Source organism: Dermacentor variabilis, chromosome 6 (genome assembly GCF_050947875.1).
Source record: "Dermacentor variabilis isolate Ectoservices chromosome 6, ASM5094787v1, whole genome shotgun sequence".
NCBI classification, from domain to species: Eukaryota; Metazoa; Arthropoda; class Arachnida; order Ixodida; family Ixodidae; genus Dermacentor; species Dermacentor variabilis.
This window is the reverse complement of record NC_134573.1, coordinates 193,428,251-193,450,953: the sequence shown is the minus strand read 5'-3', so window position 1 is coordinate 193,450,953 and position 22,703 is coordinate 193,428,251. Positions and strand designations below refer to the sequence as shown.

General features: G+C 45.0%; 1 protein-coding gene across 6 annotated transcripts in view; it reads right to left on the bottom strand.

The window, feature by feature from the left end:
• The window catches only part of obe (activating signal cointegrator 1 complex subunit obelus), a 465,382-nt gene that overhangs the window by 380,078 nt on the left and 62,601 nt on the right, over nucleotides 1-22,703 (bottom strand). For all 6 annotated transcript variants that reach the window (XM_075697239.1, XM_075697242.1, XM_075697241.1 and 3 more), the window contains exon 9: nucleotides 1,128-1,325. In XM_075697239.1, the coding sequence (XP_075553354.1) occupies nucleotides 1,128-1,325 (198 nt within the window). The remainder of the gene's footprint in view (nucleotides 1-1,127; nucleotides 1,326-22,703) is intronic.

The window sequence follows — 22,703 nt, the reverse complement described above, 5'->3', positions numbered from 1 at the left end:
GGAATTCTCAAACTGGGTTTCACTCCGCGAACAGCACCAGTGAGTTCCGCAAGTGGCCAAATGGATCCGACCGCATCCCGCTTTTCCCCATTCCCTTACACAATATATCAATTCAGAGAAGAAACATTGCATTGCATTTTGGATTAAACGAAGCCATTATTTGCCACATCTGCACTTAAGTAGTCTGCAATAGGCAAGAGACCCACTCAGCAGTGGTGTGCAAGACTTATCAAGGAGCAACATGCGGGCCTACGACGGCCACCCTGAGAGCATTCAATGCTCGCTCATGGGCGCAGTTTCTAGCAGGTGAGTGAAAATCAACTCTAAAGTTACGCAAGCCGAAAGTTGCTACCAAATTCAGAAGCATCTGCCTGGTCAACTCTAGTTGCTACGGATAACAATATTGGCAGTTTAACCCCTTCAGCATGCTATTTCTGTTAGGCAAATCCAGAAGGTCCGTTGCCTCCCTTCCCTCAAGACATATTGCATTTCAGTGCTACAGTATCACAGTATTGAGCGTGCAGCAAGAACCTACCCACCCCCCCTCCACACACTTATTTTTTCTCTGTTGCTTTAAAGAGCCCTTATAATGAGTCTGTGCATAGTGGTAAAATGCAAGAGAGGAAGGGTTCCACGGCACCTTTGGAAAGCCGGGGGGGTTTGAGAGCCACTGGGTTATTGCTTTTGTGGTCGTCTGTCTTACGCAACAATATAGTTATTTTACTGAAATTTAGGCCCCCAAGAATATCGGCATAAAAGCAAGAATGTGCATAACATTAAGCGCCGGATAATTTGGGTGTATTAAAACATTATGGGGTTTTACGTGCCAAAACCACATTCTGATTATAAGGCACGCCGTAGTGGGAGACTCTGGGAATTTCGACCACCTGGGGTTCTTTAACATGCACCTAAATCTAAGACACGGGTGTTTTCGCATTTCGCCCCATCGAAATGCGACCGCCGTGGCCGGGATTCGATCCCGCGACCTCATGCTTAGCAGCCCAACACCATAGCCACTCAGCAACCACGTTGGGTAATTTGGGTCTTTTAACAATCTCGGTGAACAAAAAAAATGAATAAAGCAAATAGCAAGAGGCACAATTGGATCAGGCAGAAGTAGTGTGTACCTTGAAATTTGCACTAAGTGTTCTCCCATTGATGTGCTGCTTCACCTCATGGAGAATGGCAAGCATGGCCACGTTGGTCTTGCCAGCACCAGTAGGTGCACAGATGAGCAAGTTCTCGTTGGTGTTGTAGACAGTGTCAAACACAATGGACTGTATCCTGTTCAACTTTTTGACACCTCTGAAACCTGCCTGGCAGACCTGCAAAGAAATGACTAATTACACTTCCTGCATGCATTTTGTAGGTGTCCACTGTCTGGCTGTGAATAAACCAATAGCTTTTTCTGATGTTACTTGCGAACAGCAAGACGAACAGAGTTAAAAACAGCAGCCCAGCACAATCCCAACAATGTCAATCTGAGGCACATCCTGGCAGTGAGAGGTGTGTGGAACACACCTCTTCCATTCTTAGCTGTATATAAATATGTTGCAAAATACTGTAAAACCCCATAATTCTGCGGGCTAGTTTTTTGATAAGACAGGTGCATCACACATTGTGGGGACGCTCAACTCTCTCACACCCCCTGATGTTGTTTTTCTCGTATGATTTTCATGTCTCCTGTAATCCGGCTTTGCCATATAGCCATGCACCCCGCTGGTAGTCGGTGTAATCGCCGAATAGTATAGAGATGGCACTAGTGTTTCAGTGCTATTGCCATCTGACGGCGTGGATACTCGGGTGCAATGGGAACGAGCTACCTTCTCCTTGGCTTGGGGTTGGCAGCACGTGCAAATGTGTTGCACACCCATCAGCACGCTTCGCAGCAACATTTCGCAAAAGACTTAGAAGTGAGGCACTGGGCTGGACACAATTGCTTGAATGCATCACCGTTCACATGACTCTACACAGACATGATTACGCGTTGGTGTCCTGCATGGGGCGAACGCATTAACTACAGTGTAACATAATGTGCACTACAGCTGCTACCGTGTGACACTACATGATATCCAATGAAGGTGTGGGGTAGTGATAATAAAGAACACAATAGCAAAAACTGTGAGTCACGAAATTAACTCCATATTGGGCGAACCTGTGCCCAGGAAATACAAGCAACAGCCAAGCACAAGGACAGCAGTGAGCAGTCGGTGATCGTCAAAAATTTGATCAGTGGGTCAAGCACATCAGCCCCCACACAACCTCCCGAAGGCTCCAGCACAATCACCAACACCCGCGTCCGCATCAAGAACCAGCAAAGGACAGACAGCCAGCATTACAATCTTCAACAACACTACGTGCAGCACCAGCCTGGCTACAATGTTAGGACCCCAATACGCCGACGAGGACTTAGTAAGAAACTTTTACGACGCTATTTCGGACCTTAAAGATCATCTGACATATTGGCGCACTGGACTATGAGGTCGTGCCAGACGACATTTCGTGCAGGATGTCGTGCAAGATGTGAAGTTGTCCATGTAGTGCATCTTAAGCCTCTCTACGCCTGCTGATGAACTTCGGGACTTTGTTTTTTTTTTGTTGCTGTTTTTCTTTACTATAGGTACTTTTGTTTTTCACTTGTGTTTGTTTGCAGAAGTTGGACGATGCTTTTTAAGGAGGGCCCACTGACACATGTACTTGTTTATCACTGTCCGGTGACCACTTTTCCCCAGCTAACAAATGCTAAACGTTATCGCTCAATGCAGGCTATGTATAGGAAGTTTCTCAAATGTTATCGATGGTTCTATCCATTGTCCGTTGTCACCGAACCTTGCGCAATACGATTGTATGCACTATGCGAATTGTGTAGAACTATCTGGATGGAATGCAGGTACCGACAAGTGCACTGGAGGCAAATTATGTGTGGGGGCCGACGCGCTTGACCTGCTGATCAGATGTCGCCGATTGCCAACTGTGCTGGCTGCTACTGTTGTGCTTGACTGTTGCTTGCTTTCCTGGGCACAGGTTCACCCAATAAAGAGTTATTTTCGTGATTTACAGTTTTCACTGCCATGTTCTTCACCGTCACTACAACATAACAATATGTGACACTGTACTCAGAATAGCACAAATTAGAGCAGATACAAATTGCAAAATAGTAAAGAAGAAGCTGATTAAGAAAAATGTAAGATGTGTTAATAATGCTTTTAAGATATTGTGGAGTAACATTCTTGCATAAATAATTCATAAGAGAAGAAAATATTCACATTCAAATTAGCATATTAACTTATTTGCAATATTGACATATTTACAAATGGGGAAGCATGGCATGACAGCAAAATGCCACACAGAGAACTAAATAGAATGTACTATTTAGAATGCATGGGTATTGCGTCCCGCCGCCAAGAAGACGTAATACAGGGGCAAACGTGAATGGTGGCTCCGACGCTTGGACTTTATTATTTCAGGCTACTGTGGCAGCAGGCCTGATGGGCCAATAATGAACACAGAACTTAGGTGTTTGTCAGATATACTAGCCCAGTTTTTCTACTCCTCATTTTTAATTTTGGAGACAGTTTGCTCACAAAGGTACACATGGGGCCAAAAACTGGCATGTACTCATTGGCAAATCGCTTTAAGTTTGGGAACGGTTCATAGCCTAGTAAATTGAAGATATGGATCAGATTTTCTTCTTTGCACTCATCCTTGAAGATGTCATATCACTGCACTTTAACCTTTTAATTACTTGTAATTGAAAGAAACCTGGCAATGCATCGACATCAGAGCTAATTTGAATTTGGAACATTTGTGGTCCTAGCATTAAAGACAGAAAATTGCTCACAAAATTGTGTGCAGATTATCTAGGATTCTTGCCACAAATAGGGAAGTAAATGTCCATATTTAGCCTCTCCACTAATCGTTGAGCAGCAGCAGAAATGCTCCCACTTTCAATTTTGCACTTACTTCTCAATAAACTGAAGCTCTGCCCTAAGTCTTTTATCTCTATGTACAGGTAATGAACAAGGTGTGCTGCTTCTTCCAGCTTCCTGCTAAGCTTATTGATATTGTCCTTTAAGTTGACACAAAAGAGGAATCTCTAGAGCCACTCGTAACTGGACAGTAGTGGCTCAGGGTGCTCCTTCTGCCTAAAGAACTCTTTATTTCTGCCCTAAGGTTCAAAATACCATATAAACTTTGCTGCAGCTAAGCCATTGAACTGCTATGCAATACGCCACATTTACAAATTTCAAGATTCCATCGCCTTCAAAAATTCAAGGGATTACCTGTCAATCGATAACATTAGCATGTGACTTCATAACATTAGCAGCTGAAACAACACGTTTCAGACAACAATACATGCCCACGTCTTTTCCACAGAAGGCAGGCTCGTAAATCATGCAATGCAAGAACATTCACTTTCATGCCAACTTCAGCAACTGTTGTGATTTGAAATAAGGTTTTATCTTTACATCTTGATATGCTTTTCTTATCAATTGTGACAGAATTTAGCTAGCCCCACTACAAGCTGTATGCGAACACAGTCTTATTAAGTTCTTTAAAGATCTCCTCCTCTTTTACCGTACCATGCACGTTGTGGACAGAAAAACTTAAGACTTATATTATGCAGCTATTTACATGCTGTAGTTTTGTGCATGAAAAGCTGCCAAAAGCTCTCCAGGCCCAGTGTGACTTGGTGAAGTCAAGAAAGTTTCAGCATATCTTCTGATGTGATGGCCGGGACAGGCCAACCGTAGCTTCACGCACTCCTCAGCGATGGCTTTGTGGAGAAGCCTCGCTCTCACATAGAAGTGAAGCCCAGGTTTTGCGGGAAAAACTGTCTTTCGATGAAGGCCAACCTGCGGACCGGCCATCGTCACAAGGACTGCCACCAGCTCAGGGCCGGCTGGAAGATCAGTTGCTGTCAGAGCGCTGGCGTGATCAAGAGAGGCAGCAGGGGCGAGCAAATTTCCCTTCGTGCTGCCTCTCACTTCAATGTGAACTAGGCGTGCGAGAACACAGCGCACATGAAGCCATCAGCTATCTCAGGTTGGCTAGCCTTTAAAACCAGCGAAAATTACCTTCATGATAGAATGCGCGCGGCCACTACAGCTGGAGTAGAAGAAGAGATGCGCACTAACTTGTTCCCTTCCCCCGGCCTCCTAGCAAGTGCACATCTTCCACCGCTCCTCCCCCTCCCCTCCCCCCCATCGTGCATGAGAAATCCCATGCACCCTCCCCACCTTTCTTTTTTGCGAGCGCGAGAAGACACTGCCACATCAAGCCACCATCTCTCTCGGCTCAACCCCACAAGCTTTCACTTGCACCTAGAGCATACAGTGCACAGCAACAATGTTATCCCACTTGGACTTTAATGGAACATCATGGCAAAGGCAGAAATTCACTTATTGTGTCCATATAATTGCTACTGCCATAAAATAGAGCGAGACACCATATACCTGCAGCGTCCAAAACTTCGGTCACCATTTTACATTGGTCATATAGGAGGTGATTCCACAAGAAGTCAAACATGCATGTTCACTTGATATTTTTGTTTTGTCTGTTTATTTTATGTCATGTAGGAACATTCAAACTGCACTGAACCGAAAATCCTATTCTCGAAAATCGTTGCCAAGAAGCCAAAAGAAATATTTGAAGGTGGCAGCACGACCTTCCTCCTATTGCTAACCGCAATATTTTCCGATATCATGGCCGAACTAAATGTGTGGGTTTCTCTCACCCATGTCTTGGGACAAAGAAACGACAACACAGTAGTGCAAACAATCACAAGGGCATTTATTGCACCTTTCATAGATCAATGACTGCTAGCCGAGTTGCTATCCACAAAACATGTCGATGGCCGCGCGACAAATCTAGAAGTCCGACTCACTGCGACCGGATAGCGAGCGAATATGTTCGCCCCATGCTGGATCCCAACGCCTCGTCATTCGCGTGTATGGTCACACGAACGGTGGCACGTTCAAAGGTGGCCATGCGAGACGGTCTCACAGAAGCATGGATCGGCGCACGCTCGGCACATCCGAGCTGCTTGCGGTACCCCCGCCAAAGAGAGAGCGTGTTCTCCCTTGCGCCCAGGTAACCCCGCCGCAGCGCAACACTCGCGCCATCTCTCGCACTGCGCTTCAACCACTCCGACCGCCGTGAGCGCCAGGCCACGCTGTGAAGCGGGATTACAGGAGACGTGCTATGCGGGAAAAACATATCAGGGAAAGCACGAGAGTCGCGCATCCCCACAAATGCAAATTAAAGACATGTTGAGAAACCTTTCTGCCCATTTTAATATGCTTCAAAGTTTCACAGTAAATTAGTTCCAAGCATTTCTCATGCTGTATACAAACAAAAACAATGTAAAAAAATCCTAAATATGACACAAATCATCAAAATTTTGTAACTTTGATGCATATTGGTGCATTATCTATTTCACACAGAAACTTGAAAAAAACTGTCAAACATACAATGTTCTCTTTGCAACATTTATGCAATATATTATCTTCCTACATGAAACACAAGAGAAGAAAAATATAGTTTAATAAACAAGCTTTTCCAAAAAAAGAACTGATTTAAGAAAGGTAAAATAAAGAAAACTCCGTTTCCAATTTTTGAAAAAAATTTAACAAGGAAGTCTGCTTATGTCGGGCAACGTGCGTGCGATAATATGTTTCCTCATTTGCTTTATTCACAAAATGGGCTAAAATAGGCAGTGTTTGCTGGCTTTAGTGCCGCAATGACTCGTTCCAGTTTGTTAACATTTACTCTCTTTTAAAAAAAGAAAAGGCAACGGTTGCCACAAATGAAGGAAGGTTTACCTGGGTTTTTTATTGTGGCAACAACAGAGAATGTGTTTTCTGGGATGCGGGAGAACAAACTTGACACAACTTGTGGTGCTTAAACAAATTAATTGCGTGTCCTCTGCAGTTAGTACTTAAAAGGGTTTAATCACCGTCTGTTGGCTAGTGGCAGTTTTCACAATGGACAGCGCACGTCTGCTTGACTGATCGCAGGCACATATCCACATATGCCATGAGTGAATTCCCGGCACACACGGCATCAACTTCCATTCCAACAACTTCTGTTGACAATGCTCCTCGGTGGCTGTAGCAGACGCATGATCAGGGCCACATTCTTGAGGTTGCAGCTAACTTGGGAGACCATCTCATGTGCCGACTGAATGGAGGCAGTGCTTTCAGACCTCAGGTTGTGCAGGGAAGCTTGGTACTTAAAGAGTCCACCCACATCGTCACAGGGATTCTTCCCAAGCCTGGCAGCAGAAAATATCCACCTCGCGGACTTATACTTGGAGTGGCACAACTCATACTGTTAGCATCCTATTCTTAAGGGGGCAATACACTCCGAAGGAAAGCGCGCGCGCGTGCGTGCTCGTCATGGCGACGTTATGTTGGCGAAAACACGACCCTCTACAGTCCGGCGGCATCTGGCGCCGACGCGAACGGAGGCATTCAGCGCGCTCGGACGTCGTCCAGCGCCGAATGCAACCGACTGCATTTCGCGCCGACCCCGCCGAGCAAGTTAGCACCTAGCACGCTCTCTCGTCAAGGTAGAGACTCGCTACACGGCGGGCTGAGCCAGAACGAGATGACCTCTTCGCATGAAAGCGTGCCTGACATGTGCGACTCCGAAATCAAAAGGTTTCTGGACGCCGTCCAGCAACACCCTTGTGTCTACGACACCAAAAGAATGGACTAGTGGGATGCGGAGCGGGAAAAGAACACGTGGGAGCAGATATGCATGCACTCCGGCCTCTCAACAGGAGCATCAATGCTACGCACGTGTGTGTATACGTCTCCGGACATGCTATGCACGCAGTGCCTGTTTGTCTTGTTTTCCCTGTTTCAGTCGAAGACTGCCTGAAACTATGGAAGCGGCTGAGGGACCATTACACTCGTGAACTGAAAGCTACTGAAGCTATGAAAATGAGTGGCAATGGCTACGTGTCTGTGTTATGTCTGTGTTATGTTATGTGTTATGTATGTTATGTCTGTGTTTGTTGGTGCGACGCAGACGACGTACCAACAAAGCGAGAATAATGTTTCGTTTTGCGGAATGTGTCTGCGTCCGTGCCATCGCTGAGCAACAGTCCAGTCCGCGGTGGCAATCGCTACCGACAGAGAAAGCATGCGAAAAGATTTGTTTTGATGTTCCACGACAGGCGGCACGAAGCGGCACGGTGTTCTGCGCATGCGCTACTCCAGCTGCGGCGGGTGCGCGGCGTTGTACTGTAGGGGGACGGATTTACGCCTGACGCGGTGTAGCCGACCTGGCATGACGTAGCGCAACCACCGCGCGCGCGCACACCGGGTCACGTCGAAGTGTATTGGCACCTTTAATATAGCTCGCTGCACCATCGCTGATGTATGTTACCTGACAATAGATGGTTGCTTTTTCATGTAACACTTTGTGCATTCTAGCTAGGCCATAGCAGGCGTGCACTGCATCGCGATGCATGTCACTGGCTGTTCTTGCTGGCTCATTTGTATTCCATTAACCAGTCTTCAACGTCCATGGTGTCAGTGCCGGAGAAGGAGCCAAGATCTCGGAGTTGGGTCAAGATAATCGGTGTTGTGGTAGCTGAAGCTGAATCAGTGGGCCTCTCAGTCAACATGGTCGAGTGGCCCACAAGATGTGCGCTGCAAAGTTCCATGATGGGATCGTGATGTACCCCGCAACTCCACCAAAATGTTATGAGGAGATCTACAGAAAAGGGGGTTTGTTTACGCTATGTACAAAGAGACTAAAAATGGGGCAGCAACAACAAAGATGGCGGACGATAGACCATACTTCATCCTCCTCTTGTCCGCTCTACACTCCAGCATCCTCTTATACATCCGGAGCACAATTGGCTCATAACAATATTAAAGCAATAACGCCCTGCTCACACAGATTTCTTCACTACGGGTGTGGCCATTTGATGGATAGCCATTGCAATGAAGTTGGAGCCGGGATAACAGGCATAGTGGAGGTTGCTCTGGAGCTTCAACTAGGGTGCAGTGATTACAACAAGGTATACTGTGTACAGGGGTATGCTTACCTAGGTCAATTACTCACAGGGGACTCTGATCATGAGATGGAAATTTACAGAAGAATAAAAATGGGTTTCAGTGCTTATAGCAAGCATTACCAAATCCTGACTGGGAGCTTACCACTGCCGTTGAAAAGAAAAAAGTACAATCACTGCCTTCTACCAGTACTAACATATGGAGCAGAAACTTGTAGATTAACAAAGAAGCTCGATAACAAGTTAAGGACTGCCGAAGAGCGATGGAATGAAAAATGTTAAGCATAACGCTAAGAGACAGGAAGAGAGCGGTGTGGATCAGAGAGCAAATGGGGATTGCAAATGGGGATGGTTGTAAAATTGTGAAAGTCAGTTCGCGTGGTAGAAGCCTTGTGCTTTGCTTTCTGTATGCATGCGACTTCAACCTTTTTTTTTTTTTTAATGAGCATAGAGCTGTTGCTTACAACCACAGTGTGGTCAACAAAAGCAAGTGATGATGGCTCAATGCAGCTTCCGAAACAGGCGAGCAGTCCACCAGGAGCGCGAGTGCACCAGCGGCTATATCAAGAGCCCATAAGAGAGCATCACTCCACATGCTAGCACACAACACAATAGGACAGGTGTATGCACTGCTACCTTCATCAAACTGGTCCCTGAGATTTTGATGTTTTGGCTTTTCCTACGTTGCCATCGAAGGCAGTAATAAAAAAAATTGTGGCAGAACATATCTCACAATGACTGCTGAGACGGTTATGCGTTAGCATTGTATCAATATTGTTACAGCGCAACCAAGAGTGGCGCCAGTCAGAAGACGATTTGACATGTACAGGTAGAATCGGTTTCGACAGCCCTCTTGCTTATCCATCGTTGTCTCTCTCGTAAATATTTTAAATATATCTTCATATGCGACTTCTGCAATGTAACAAATTGGCAGGGGTACTGAGTACCCACAAGAAACAACAATGGAGCTCCGCAGTGGTCGTCACCTCGGACTGGACAACATGACAGATGGAACAGGACCCGTTATGGCACGGCCCACATAATCGCCTACAACCCCGACGGTTGTGCTGGCTCAGCCGAGGAATCCAGGAACGTTCTGCAGCACCGAGAGTGGGCACCGCGAAAACGCAAGGCGCACATCGCTGACTATGCGTCTCGTTCTTCTTGTACAGGCTTTGTTCCTGTCATCCGCCAGCTCCTTTACTGCGCCTTCAGTCAAGCCGTGTACAACAGAGACAACATGCGACATCGACGGTGAAGCTGCATGCGTCCCTTCATACACGGATGATGCAGCGATTACAGGTCACGGGTTCCTGACGTCAGCGGATTCAACTCCTATAAAGGCAGCACCAAACGATGGACTTGCCAGTGGGCACGGCGAAAGCACAAGGCGCACATCGCTGACTATGCGTCTCATTCTTCTTGTACAGGTTATTTACAATAATACAATATGCAGTGATGACAGATTTCTGATTGTACTGCCATGCCCACTTGTATGTATGAGTATTGCATATGAATGTTTGAATTCTTGCAAGCTCTTAGTAAGTGGCGATATAGAAGAGAACCCGGGTCCAACCGTCGAGGAAATGTTCCAGTCATTAATAAGTGGCCAACAGGCAATTAGAGAAGACATTGCTTCCTTGAAAGAATGCCTTGAGTCAACGGAGAAAGCGATACATGGTTTTGAAAAGCGTTTAAACAACTTGGAAGGCAGTATGATTGAATTAAAAGCAAAAAACCACGAGAACGAAGAAGCAAATGCGACTGTGACTGCAGTACAGGAAATACTTAAAACACAACAAGAAAAACTTATTGATTTGGAAAACCGCAGCCGCCGTTCAAATTTGGTAGTTTTTGGAATTTCTGAGGATCCGAATGAAACAGAAGCGGTACTGCGGAATAAGGTTGTCCGGGATGTCTTTCAAGATAAGTTAGGAATAAACTGTACATCTGTGGCGCGAATTCACAGACTTGGGAACGCACCGACACGAAGGCCAGTCATTGCATTCTTACAGGATTATTCTGAAAAACAAGCGCTCTTGAAAAACGCACGCAAACTGAAGGGAACAGGCATATCGTTGCAAAACGATTATTGTGCAGACACGCTGCGCAAGCGCCATCTGCTTTGGAGCAGTGCAAAAGAAGAAACAGACAACGGAAGAAAAGTTAGGCTTATTCATGATAAGATTCGCATTGATGACGACTTGTTCTTTTGGGATGACGTACAGCCCACACGGAAGCTCATTGCAAAGAAAAAAAGAGAGCGCAGAATTGCGACCAAACCACACCAACTAGCAGTCACAGTCGAAGCAGTTTCGGCTGCTTTCACTAAATGCCCAAAGTATAGTCAACAAAATAGAGAAACTGCAAGATATTTTACTAGTATACGATCCTCATGTGCGTGTTATATCAGAAACTTGCTTGCACGACGGGGTACATGATGATGAACTCGTTTCGCCAAACCACCAGCTGTTTAGAAAAGATAGGTCCTCCCGAGGTGGTGGTGTCGCAGTTATTGCAAAGAAGAGTGTTGTTGTAAGGGAATTAGATCAGATAGATAATCATGAAAGTTTGTTTTTGAGTGTCTCCGTTTGGGGTGTGCCATTCATATTATGTTCTGTGTATCGGACACCAAATGCTGATGATCACTTTATGCAGCAGTTATACAATCACCTTTTGAAATATAGAGGAAAAAACTTAATAATTACTGGTGATTTTAATCTCCCACAAACAGAATGGCAAAATTGGAGCTATGGACGCAGTCTTTCCTCTGACTTACTCATTGATATCATGCTAACTTTCAGTCTTCAGCAGGTTGTCAGTGTATGTACTCGGGGAGGGAATATTCTTGACCTCTTATTCCTGAGCGAAGTTTTTGGTGAAGGAACCGTCGAAATTGAAACTGGCATTTCCGACCACAAACTGATTTCTTTTTCGTCATCGATGACCATGAATAATGTCAGACTACCCCGAAAAGACATGCAGATTAGGGATTATGCTAAAGCAGATGAAGAATCGATTATTGATTACTTGGACTTGCACCTTAACATTGTCCAGGATGATGTCGAGCTTTCATGGCAAAGGTTCAGGGAGACTGTTACTTATTGTATTGAAAGATTTGTTCTATTGAAGGAGGTCAAGAAACATCCATCAAACCCTTGGATCAACAGAGATATCATCCAAACTAGGTGGAAGCTGAAAAGAATGAAACGAAAACATAAAAAAACAAGGAGTTCGCAAGTCACACAATTAAAAAATGAATTATTGGGAAAAGTGGAAGCTGCGCGAGAAAGATTCTTCAGTCATAGTCTTGCTGATTTCATTTCAAATGCTCCACAAAAGTTTTGGCGCTATTTAAGTCAGTCAAAAGAGGCAGAATATAACATGAACATTAATGATAAAATTATTGAAGACGCCCACATAATTGCTGAGCATTTTAATGCTTACTTCGGCAGTGTATTCTCGGACCTAGATGATTTCGAACGGTCCAATACAAATAGGTCTGTCTTGCATGATATAACGATTTCCCGAGAAGGTGTCTTGGAAATGCTCCTTAATATCAACGTTAGGAAATCTGTAGGCCCTGACAAGCTTCCGAATGCATTTTTATGAAGGTATGCGGAACAGATATGTGTATTCTTAACAGATTTTTTGAAATTATCCTTACATTTAGCAAGGATACCATCAGATTGGCATAAGGCAAGAGTTGTCCCAATTCATAAAAAGGGCGATCACCTCACAGTGTCAAATTATCGTCCTGTTTCCATTACAAGCACATGCAGCAAATTATTAGAGCACATTGTTGCAGGCTTTATTCGTCAGTATTTGACAGATCACAATGTCCTATCCCTACTACAGCATGGGTTCAGAAAGGGATTATCGACTTCAACTCAGCTTGTGTCAGTCGTTCATGAAATCTCTGAAGTACTTGACTCATCTGGACAAGTTGACATGCTCTTTTTAGATTTTAGCAAAGCGTTCGATAAGGTACCCCACGGAAAATTAATCTACAAGCTTGAGTGCATTGGTCTTCCATTAAATATTATATCATGGATCCAAGCCTATCTCCGACACAGGCAGCAGTTCGTAGAAATTAATAAATGTTCCTCAAGTGTCCGTCAGGTAACTTCAGGCGTACCGCAAGGCAGCGTATTAGGACCCCTTTTATTTTTTATCTATATTAATGATATAATAGATGCAATCCCCGATGATGTGCATGTCAATCTATTTGCGGATGACTGTGTCATATTTAAAAAAATCGCTTCACGAAACGATCACGCATGCTTGCAGAAATCGGTCATGGCAATTTCCATTGGTGCAAACTTTGGGGAATGGCATTAAATGTACATAAAACAGTCTTGCTGCGAGTAACAAGGAAAAAGGAACCTAGTATATTTGCCTATATCTAAATGACACAAAAATAGCTGAAGTTGAACAATACAAATACCTAGGCGTCACATTCACTAACAGATTCTCCTGGTCAGACCATATTTCCCTTACATGTTCAGCAGCGTTACGGAAATTATGGTTCTTGAAAAGGAAACTTAAAAAGGCACCGGTAAACACAAGAATTTTAGCATACAACACATTCGTGCGATCGAAACTTGAATACGCAGCGGTTGTATGGGATCCTCATACCAAAAAGGAGATCATGAATTTGGAACGTGTACAAAGGAAGCCCGTTAGATTTATCTTTGGAAAATATAAAAGAGAGGATTTCCCGTCCTTGCTAATGCTTAGGAATAAAATCTCTTCACTAGAACACAGGCGTAAAGTTAGTCGTCTCCAGTTTTTACATAACATCATAAATGAAAAAATCGGGCTTCAAATACCTCAATATGTAACGCCTCTTAATGCACGAAAAACAAGACATAGACACAACTTTTCCCTTACGCCATTATTTGCTAAAACAAAATCTCACATGAATAGTTTTTATCCGCGTACTATAAACGAATGGAATTCTCTCCCTGTTGAAGTACTTCAATCGGGGAACTTCACAAATGCGTTCGAAAACTATTTTTCACATAAGATAACACAAACATAAACACAATTTTTTTCACTATTTTTCTCGTTTTCATATGTGAAATTTCCTGTATTTAGTTATGTTTAGTGTCCGATTGTTGTTTGGCACAGCGTTTTGATCCACATATAAATTCAAATGTGCGATTATTTTGTTGTAGTTACTGTGCTAAGGGAAGCATTGTGATTTTTGTAACGTGGCTATGGGATGCATCATTTTCATGCACTGTTTATATATACATTTTTTTTATTATCTTTGTTACATTGTTATTACCTTGTCAACTGTATTACCCCTCCTGCATGGGCCAGTATGTTGGCCTGCAGTATGAATAAATAAATAAATGAAAAAACCACCTCGACGTGGAAGACTGGATCACCACATATGAGCATATAAGTGCCCACAACATATGGTATCTGACGACTATGTTGGCTAACTTGGTCTTCCACCTACAAGGCACGGCAAAGGTGTGGTATGACAGCCACGAGGAAAAGCTTAACGACTGGGGCACATGCAAACAGAAGCTGAGGGACTTTTCAGCCACCCCCTCAGGCGGAACAGCACCGCTAAGAGAGAACTAGCGACCCACACCCAAACGTCCACAGAATCATATGTCTCTTACATCCAGGACGTGCTCGCTTTGTGCCGTAAGGCCGACAGCGATATGGCTGAGTCAGACAAGGTTGGGCATGTACTGAAGGGCATCACTGATGATGCTTTTAACCTGCTCATGTGCAAAAATTGTGAGAGTACAGGACATCATAAAAGAGTGTCAACGCTTTAAGCAGGCCAAGAGCCGCCGCATTGCAATGCCGTTCCTGCGTCTGCCAAACACAAATGCGACATCTTCTTGTGACGAAAGGCTAGGAGTACAGTGGCCATCACCATCAGGTGACCTGACACAGATACAGTCGACGACCAACAATTTAGACTCTACGGGGAACGTAATTAAGTCCAAACTATCTAATGTCCAAAAACACCAATGTATCCAAAAAAGATCGCTTTATTTACATTCTAAGGCACCTGTGCAAGGAACAACTGGTTGATGTGTTGCTGCATGCCCTTCCACTTACGCGTAACAAAATGGGCCTGTATTTCTGCCAGTTTTGAGTTGCGCTGTACGCCGACGCAATGACTGCAAAGGCTTGAGTCAAATCTGCATGTGAAGGCTCCGGAGTACACAGCACATCATCATCAGAGTCAGAGTCACTGTTTGACGGTGGGAGAACCTGTTCAATTATTTCGTCATCGTTCTGTTCAACACATGACGAAACCGCCTGTCGAAGTCTGCAAAGTCTTCAAATGTAATGGCGGCAGGAATCGGCACACCACAACCTAACAGGTTATCAATGATGCCCACATTTGAGCTCATTGTGGTAGGCAGCAGTTCAGCCTCTTCAGTTGCGGAGTCAGGCTAATTCGGACTGCGAGTGCACCGTTGGTGCCAATTGACCTGGCCTGTCAATAACTTCACGAGAAAGACTTTTTGGAGCCAGCAGAGCGCTGTCCGGAAGGCAAACTCAACAAACAGAATTGCGATAGTGGGCCATGCACAGGGGTGCCGGAATAGACTACGATGATTGCGATGCTGATGCAAGCTCACAATTCAAGCAAAGCCTCCAAGATTGGCATTAGCACTTAAATCTCTGAGGCGTAGAGCAGCGACCAACCCTAAGCTTCAGAGGCTACCATCTAGCTTGTAATCTCAGGCCATAGTTGGTATCTCGTCGAGGTTGCCAGAGGAGATAATGGAGGCAGAGTTAGCATACGCTACAGCCACGTATAGAGTCCCGATAATGGAATGTAGAGCTTGCGGTCGTATTTACCCATTAGGTCTACAGGGCCCTTGGCGGTACCGTGAGGATGTCCGAATTAGCGAGCATGTCCAGATTATCGGAAGCATCCAATTTATTGGTCTGCGACTGTAGTGCAGCAGGAACTTGAAGCCATGGCTCCTGCAGCCCTTCTTTCCCACTCCAGTGAGCCAAACAACTTGCCTGCAGGACTACTTGTACAGGCAATAGCCAGAGAAAGACTTGCTAATCTTGGAGTTCATTCTGCATATGCCATAGCCGCTTCACCATGGTCTCATGCTCCAGGTTTATCGAGTGGTCCGCGGTATCCTGCACGCTGCTGAAATACAGCCAAATGGTGAATAGCAGACGATCAGACAATCTGTTTTTCCTGCCGGCATTTCGGTCACGCTGCTCGGCATTGTAACAACTGTACTGTCTCCTCCCCTCTGCAACCGCCTTTCACCAGTTATTATCACCCTGAACAGAGCGAGCGTCATTACCAGCCTCCATTCACACTGCAATAGCCAAACAATGACGCTCATGCTTCTTGTAACAGGCCCTCATCATCATTCCGATGTTGCCAGTCCCATTCGCCTCCAGCTCGTCGACCATCGTTCCTATCGCCGCAGGATCGTCGCCCACCATCCCCGATGCAACCTGAAACCCATCTCTGGAAAACTAAGTGATGCATACCGCTCCTGGAGGTGACGCTGCATTGACAACTCGACCACAAAACACTCTGATCACTTTGCTGACCAAACAGAACTTGATGGACGTTTTAGTCGATAGTGTCAATGTCTCCGCACTCATTGACACTGGCACACACGTATCCGTGATGGGTGCCCGATTGCGCCGATACCTGAACAAAGTTCCCACACCCGCTGCATCACGCACCTTCCACTTCGCTGACAGAGGAATGCCTACCATGCTCGGTATGTGCACCGCTTGCATTGCCATCGCGGGGCGCCTAATGACTGTTCTGTTTGGTGTTTTGGAACAATGCCCTTAAGACATCATACTCGGCTTAGACATTTAATCGTGCCACTCAGCCCTCTTTGATTGCGTGTCTAGTGTCATTCAGCCTGAACTGCCCTACGGCTGCTTTAGTCCACCAGTCACACAACCACAGTTATGCTCTCCCGAAGACATCCACATGTCACCTCAAGCCACTATGTATGTCACTCTGCTATCGTACCCATCTGTTTCTGACATCTATGTACTATGTCCCACCGCTGACATACTGCATGAAAGAAATTTGGCCATTCCCCATACCATGATCACTGTCACAGGCAATCAGACTTCGCTCCCTCTCCTTAAATTTAACTGCTTGATTAAAATTCTTCCTCAAGGCATGTCTTTGGCCGACATTTCGCCTGTGAACGATTACAAGATATCTGCTCTTGATGCCGAAATTCCATCACCCTCTGCAGGAGGAATCTCTGATTCACTGACTCTCACAGACGAACTTAGCAAGATGATTGCACCTGATCTTCTTCCGGCGCAAGCTGCTGACCTCTGCCCCCTCTTAGAAACTTATCGCAACATTTTTGAACTTGAAGGCCACCCTTTAGCCCAGACATTGGTGGTCACCCACTGTATTTACACCGGAGACGCCAATCCGATACGCCGCCGGTATCCAATATGCTGAACGACAAGTGTCCGTGGGGAGTCAAGAAGAAGGATGGCAGTCGGTGCTTTTGTGTGGGTTACAGACACCTCAACAAAATCACATGCAAGGATTTCTATTCCTTCCCGCAAGGGTCGTAGCCGGGGGGAGGGGGGGGGTCAATGGGGCTTCAGCACCCCTACCCCCCCCCCCCAAAACTTTTCTTGTACTGTCCACACATTACCATCCAAAACAACCCCTGGCATCTGAAATCATTCTCCATTTTTCTCTACATAGTCTTTTTCACGCTCGAAAAGACATTTTGGCGCGAACTTGGGCTGGATTTCACGGCAACGCCTATGCACCGCAAGTCACATAACGCATGGAGCCCCATCTGAGCACAAAGTTTCAAGGGAAATTTGATGGCGAGCGGGTTCGTCACAGCATCTCGCGGAGGCCGCAGAATCTGTGGAGCGCATGGATTTCAATTCCAAAATTTTATGAGTATAAACATCACATAAACTATTGATGCGAAAGGTGCCTTGACACTTCCAAAGTCGTGCTTTAGATTTTGAATTCCAGAACTTTGTGGGTTTAATGTTGTTATAAACATTTGATTCCAAAGGTGTATTGACTTTTTCTAAAGTTGTACATCCAAACATACGAGACAAGCCAAATCAACACACTATCGGACAAGTTGACAAAAAACGCAGCGAGGTCCAATGAGACGAAGTGCTGTGGTGGTTCATTTGTGCCGTCATGTCACAGAAAAAGATAAAATATTTTTCCCCTGCGTCAAAGCATCTATGTCAAAACACTAAAGCCAGGAAAAGTAACTATGTTCTTATTTATTTTTCTACTTTGACTTATTCGCAAGAACACATTGAGCTTCATCAATTTTCTTGTTTTCGCTACCCGTGGGCGGCCAGAGCCAGCCAGAGCGCATGTGCTTTTTTCGTGTTGCCCCGACCACTGCGCGGCCACACTTTGGTGCGCATTCATTTTTCTCTGGCCTAGTGGATTTCCGCCCGGCAGAGTTTTGGACACTTTCTAAACAATGGTCATTCGCTGCCATTGCTGCGGGGACTCGACGGATTGCAATGCGTTTGCTTGAGCGCAACCTCTCCGGTAAGTCTTGTCTTACCGGTGTAGGATACCAAGCAGTATGCGTATCATTCTCTGTGGACCAAGCGTCTCGCGTTTTCTTCGATGTTCCTTCGGTAGCCACATTAGGTGCCGAAAGTAGGCATTTGATTGTGGCCCAACACGTTTTCCATTGCATTTTTTTTTTTCATTTCGGCACCCCTGCCCCGCAAAAGAAAAAGAAAGACATTGTGGCGGCGCAGTGAATTGTCGCATGGTGAAAGTTCAATTTCGTTACTTCTTTCTTTGTGGAAAGTAATGGGCCACGGGAAGTTTCAGTTGCCAGATACTCTTATTTTATTATTGCGATAGCAATTATATGGACACTCCAGGCGCATTCCTGCCGTCGCCGTTATGTTCTGTATGAAGTCCAAGGGCGATAATATCATGACCACGCACCGCATGCTGTGTGTGCGAGTGAAAGTGTAGGGGGGGTGGGGAGTGGCATGGATGAGCCAACGATGGTGGCTCAGTCTTGTGTGCACAACCGAGAAAAGCTGGGAGGATGTGCACCGTCTTCTGTCGTGCATAATACATCAGGGGGATTGGACGGAGTGGCGGCGGGCCTTATGATTCCGTGAATCTGTGATTGCGCAACATGATTATTTGCCTTGTTTGACGCATTATATACAGCGACTTTTTCTTAGATATGTAGATTTATTGGAGACTATTACTGCGAGGTTTTGTGTATATCTGCAGGGAACTTTGTTTCCAGTGACACTTTTTTGCACTTTATGAAGCTGTATTACAGTGTACTGGAAGGGGGCAGGGGGCTTACTCGCCGGCGGATGCAATGCAACACGGCGGCTCCACGAACGTCGACAATATGTGCTTCTCTGATAGCCCGAGTGGCTGTGCTGCCGCTGGATTCAATGGAACATGGGAGGAACGGCACAGCGGCCCGAGTTACATCCAAGCGTAATAACCCAAGTTGCTGAGCTGCGTCGGTTTGCTGTGGACGTTGTTGCATGTGTTTTAAACGCGTAAGCATTTCTATGCCTACCCAACAAGAAACTTGTCCATCACCTAAGACAATAAATGGCTCATACCCCATTAATGGCTCATATCCCCGTAAGCAAGCAAAAAATGCAATGGCTCATATCCACGCAAGGCAGAGACTACAAACACTCAGCAAAGTGAAGCGAACAATGCATATACCGTATTTACTCGCATACTGATGGCACTCGCATAATGATCGTACCCCTGAATTTTGTCGTCAAAATTCGATTTTTTTTTTTTTCCCGTGTAGTGATCGCACCCTCAACTTGTCGCCGTGATATGTCATGTGCCAAGTCTAGCTAATGATGGTCGCACTAAGCAGCTGTCGAATGCTACGCGAACGACTATTGAAGACCTACGAAATGGTCTGCACGCACCAAGCATTATTAAGCAGATGCCCCTTTTTATTCCTTTGATCACTTTCCACACTTCAATGAAAAAGAAAACTACAAGTAAACTTGCCTCAGCAATATTATTTGAAGGCTTCGTAAGGCTTTTTGGTCAACAACAAAAACATAAAGGGTGGCCTTCTATTCTTCTCGTCTGCACTCGTGGGCACACAACAAATTGTGAGCGGCAATGATAGTGGCCACGTTTACACTGATACGCTAGAAGTCTACCCCATTCGTACGTTGACGCTTGTAATGCAGCTAAGATATTCGCCCACCCTTAGCAGAAACGTGCCACATTAGGATTGCAGTGAAGACAAATGCCACAGTTTCCGCAGCACACCTGCCATCTGTTTCTATGTCCCTGGCACCTAAGCGCGCCCATCTGTACACTCAAAGTGGACATGGCTACGTTATTGTCGCAAACTTGCCGATATTAACAATATTATTAATTACTGACATGGAAGAAACTGTTTCAATGCGCGTAATGTACTCACGAAAAGAAAAACAATCGCATTCGGAGCGTTCGGCTTGCTCTGCCAGCCGCAATTTTCGTTTCGGTGTTCCACACTGTCACCGGCAGCCGCCTGCTTGTTACCCGCAACAAATGCGGGATTAAAAAAGAAAATGTTTCTTTTAGAGGGAAATTTAACCTGCGTAATGATCGCACCCCTGAATGTGCATCAATTTTTTTATAAAAAAAGTGCGATCATTAAGCCTGTAAGTACGGTACATTCATTGAAATCAGTCATACAGCACACACAACTGCATGTGTTTCAATAAAGAACAAGCTCAAAACAAGCACCCGAACGATCAATAAAACACTGCATGCCACGCTCAGCAAATGTAGTGGTGGTTTTGCATCAGCTTCGCTAAACGAACCCTAATTCAGCTTAACACCAAAGGTGTTAAGCTGAATGTGCTGTGCTGTTCTCTCACCAAAATCGAGGGTTCGAGTGCCTTAATAAACTACAACTTAATTAAATATGACTATTTACCTTAACCTTAATTTACACTGCGGTAATGAGCTCTCCTTAATTAAGCTTACCTTATTACGTTCGCTATAGAACATGATAAGCGGACGATCGATGAGGGTTGATAAGGGTTTATACTGGTCGGATCAAGTTCCATAACATCAACAATGACACCAGGCTGCGTGGAGGTGAGCATGTGGCACAATGCTTGTGCACGTACTTGGACACGCCCACCAGGGGCATCTCTACATGAATTTTTTTTCCTTTTTGTAGCACAGTGCATGCAAGGGATGAGTATGCTTTGCAGTGATCGAGCCATCTCGGGACATCGACAAAACCCTTATATTGCTATACATAAGCAAAACAAAAGTGAAACTGCATAATGATGGCTAATAATGAATGCAGAAGGCTACTGTCACACGTGAAACAACTAAAGTGAAACATGGAAATATTTAAACCATACAACTTTATTTTGACTAAGCAGAGGCACTAATCTGGCTAGTCTACCTGCAATTTCTTACCTTGGCTAGGAAGTATGTGCGCACTGTTTTCTGACTAATTCATTGGTGGACTACCGATCATAATCTTGATACAAAATCATTTTAGGTTAGGTCGACACCACATGAAACTATATTTTCGGCCGAATTCGGTCGAATTTAACAAGATTGTTTTTCGAATTATTTTTTTAAGGCCCCTTCCTCACAAGCAAAATCCGTCGGCGACGACTTATTTGCATAAAGTCTAGCAGTTAGGATAGGCAGCAAATCGGCGAAAAATTGGCGTTGTCCTTTTCCGCAAGGTACTGTTCTAGCAAATATCATGTGGCCTAAACAAATATAGTGCTTGCTAAAGACATGTAAGGAATGTAAAGTGTACCGATATCAAAAGCAAATAAGTGTGTGAACTGCTTCGAACTGAAATCAACAGCAGCACAAGGAAAATGAAAGTTTCTGCTGGGGTCACTCTACTTCTGAAAGCAAAGCTTCCATTGAAGTTGTCTCTGGCGCCACCTCTAGGATGCAATGCTAACTGCATCAGAAGAGCCGCTGAGTAAGCCCACTGCCCCCTTCTAGTACAATGTAGCTGCATCTTCGCATTTGTATATTCCACTGTATCTTCGCATTTCTAATGTACGAGGGCGAGTCAAATGAAAGTGAGCTAACCAACCCAGCGCAATAATGGTTCTGTTGATCATCTGCGAGGCATGCAAGTAGCACACATGCATCTTTCATTTACAAAAGTTACACGCAGGTGTGAAGATAACTGTTCTTTAATGCTCTCATACACTGCATTGGACATGACTGCGCTCCATAAGTTGAACAGCGTGGTGTCGTGAGGTTTTTGACAGTTGAAGGTGTTTCTCAAAAAGAAATTTGTCACCGTGTGGCTGCCGTGTACTTTGAACACTGCATTTCATTGGCCACTGTGAAGCATTGTAGGAAACAGTTTAAAGGGCATGAAAGTTGCAAGGACGATCCAAGACCGGGCCAAAGCCAATGTGCAATCACCGCCAATGCAATGCAAAGGTTGATGAGCTGATTAGACAAGAATGGAGGATAAGCATCGATGAACTGCCAGAGTGTGTGAACATCACTCATGGTTCGGGTCACACCATAATTCATGAGCATCTCAGTTATCGGCTCTTGTGTGCGCAATGGATGTCCAAGATTTTGAACCACCGCCAGAAGGCTGAGGTGTTCAGCACTGCCTTGACTCATGTGATCCGGTATCACATTAAGGGTGACGAT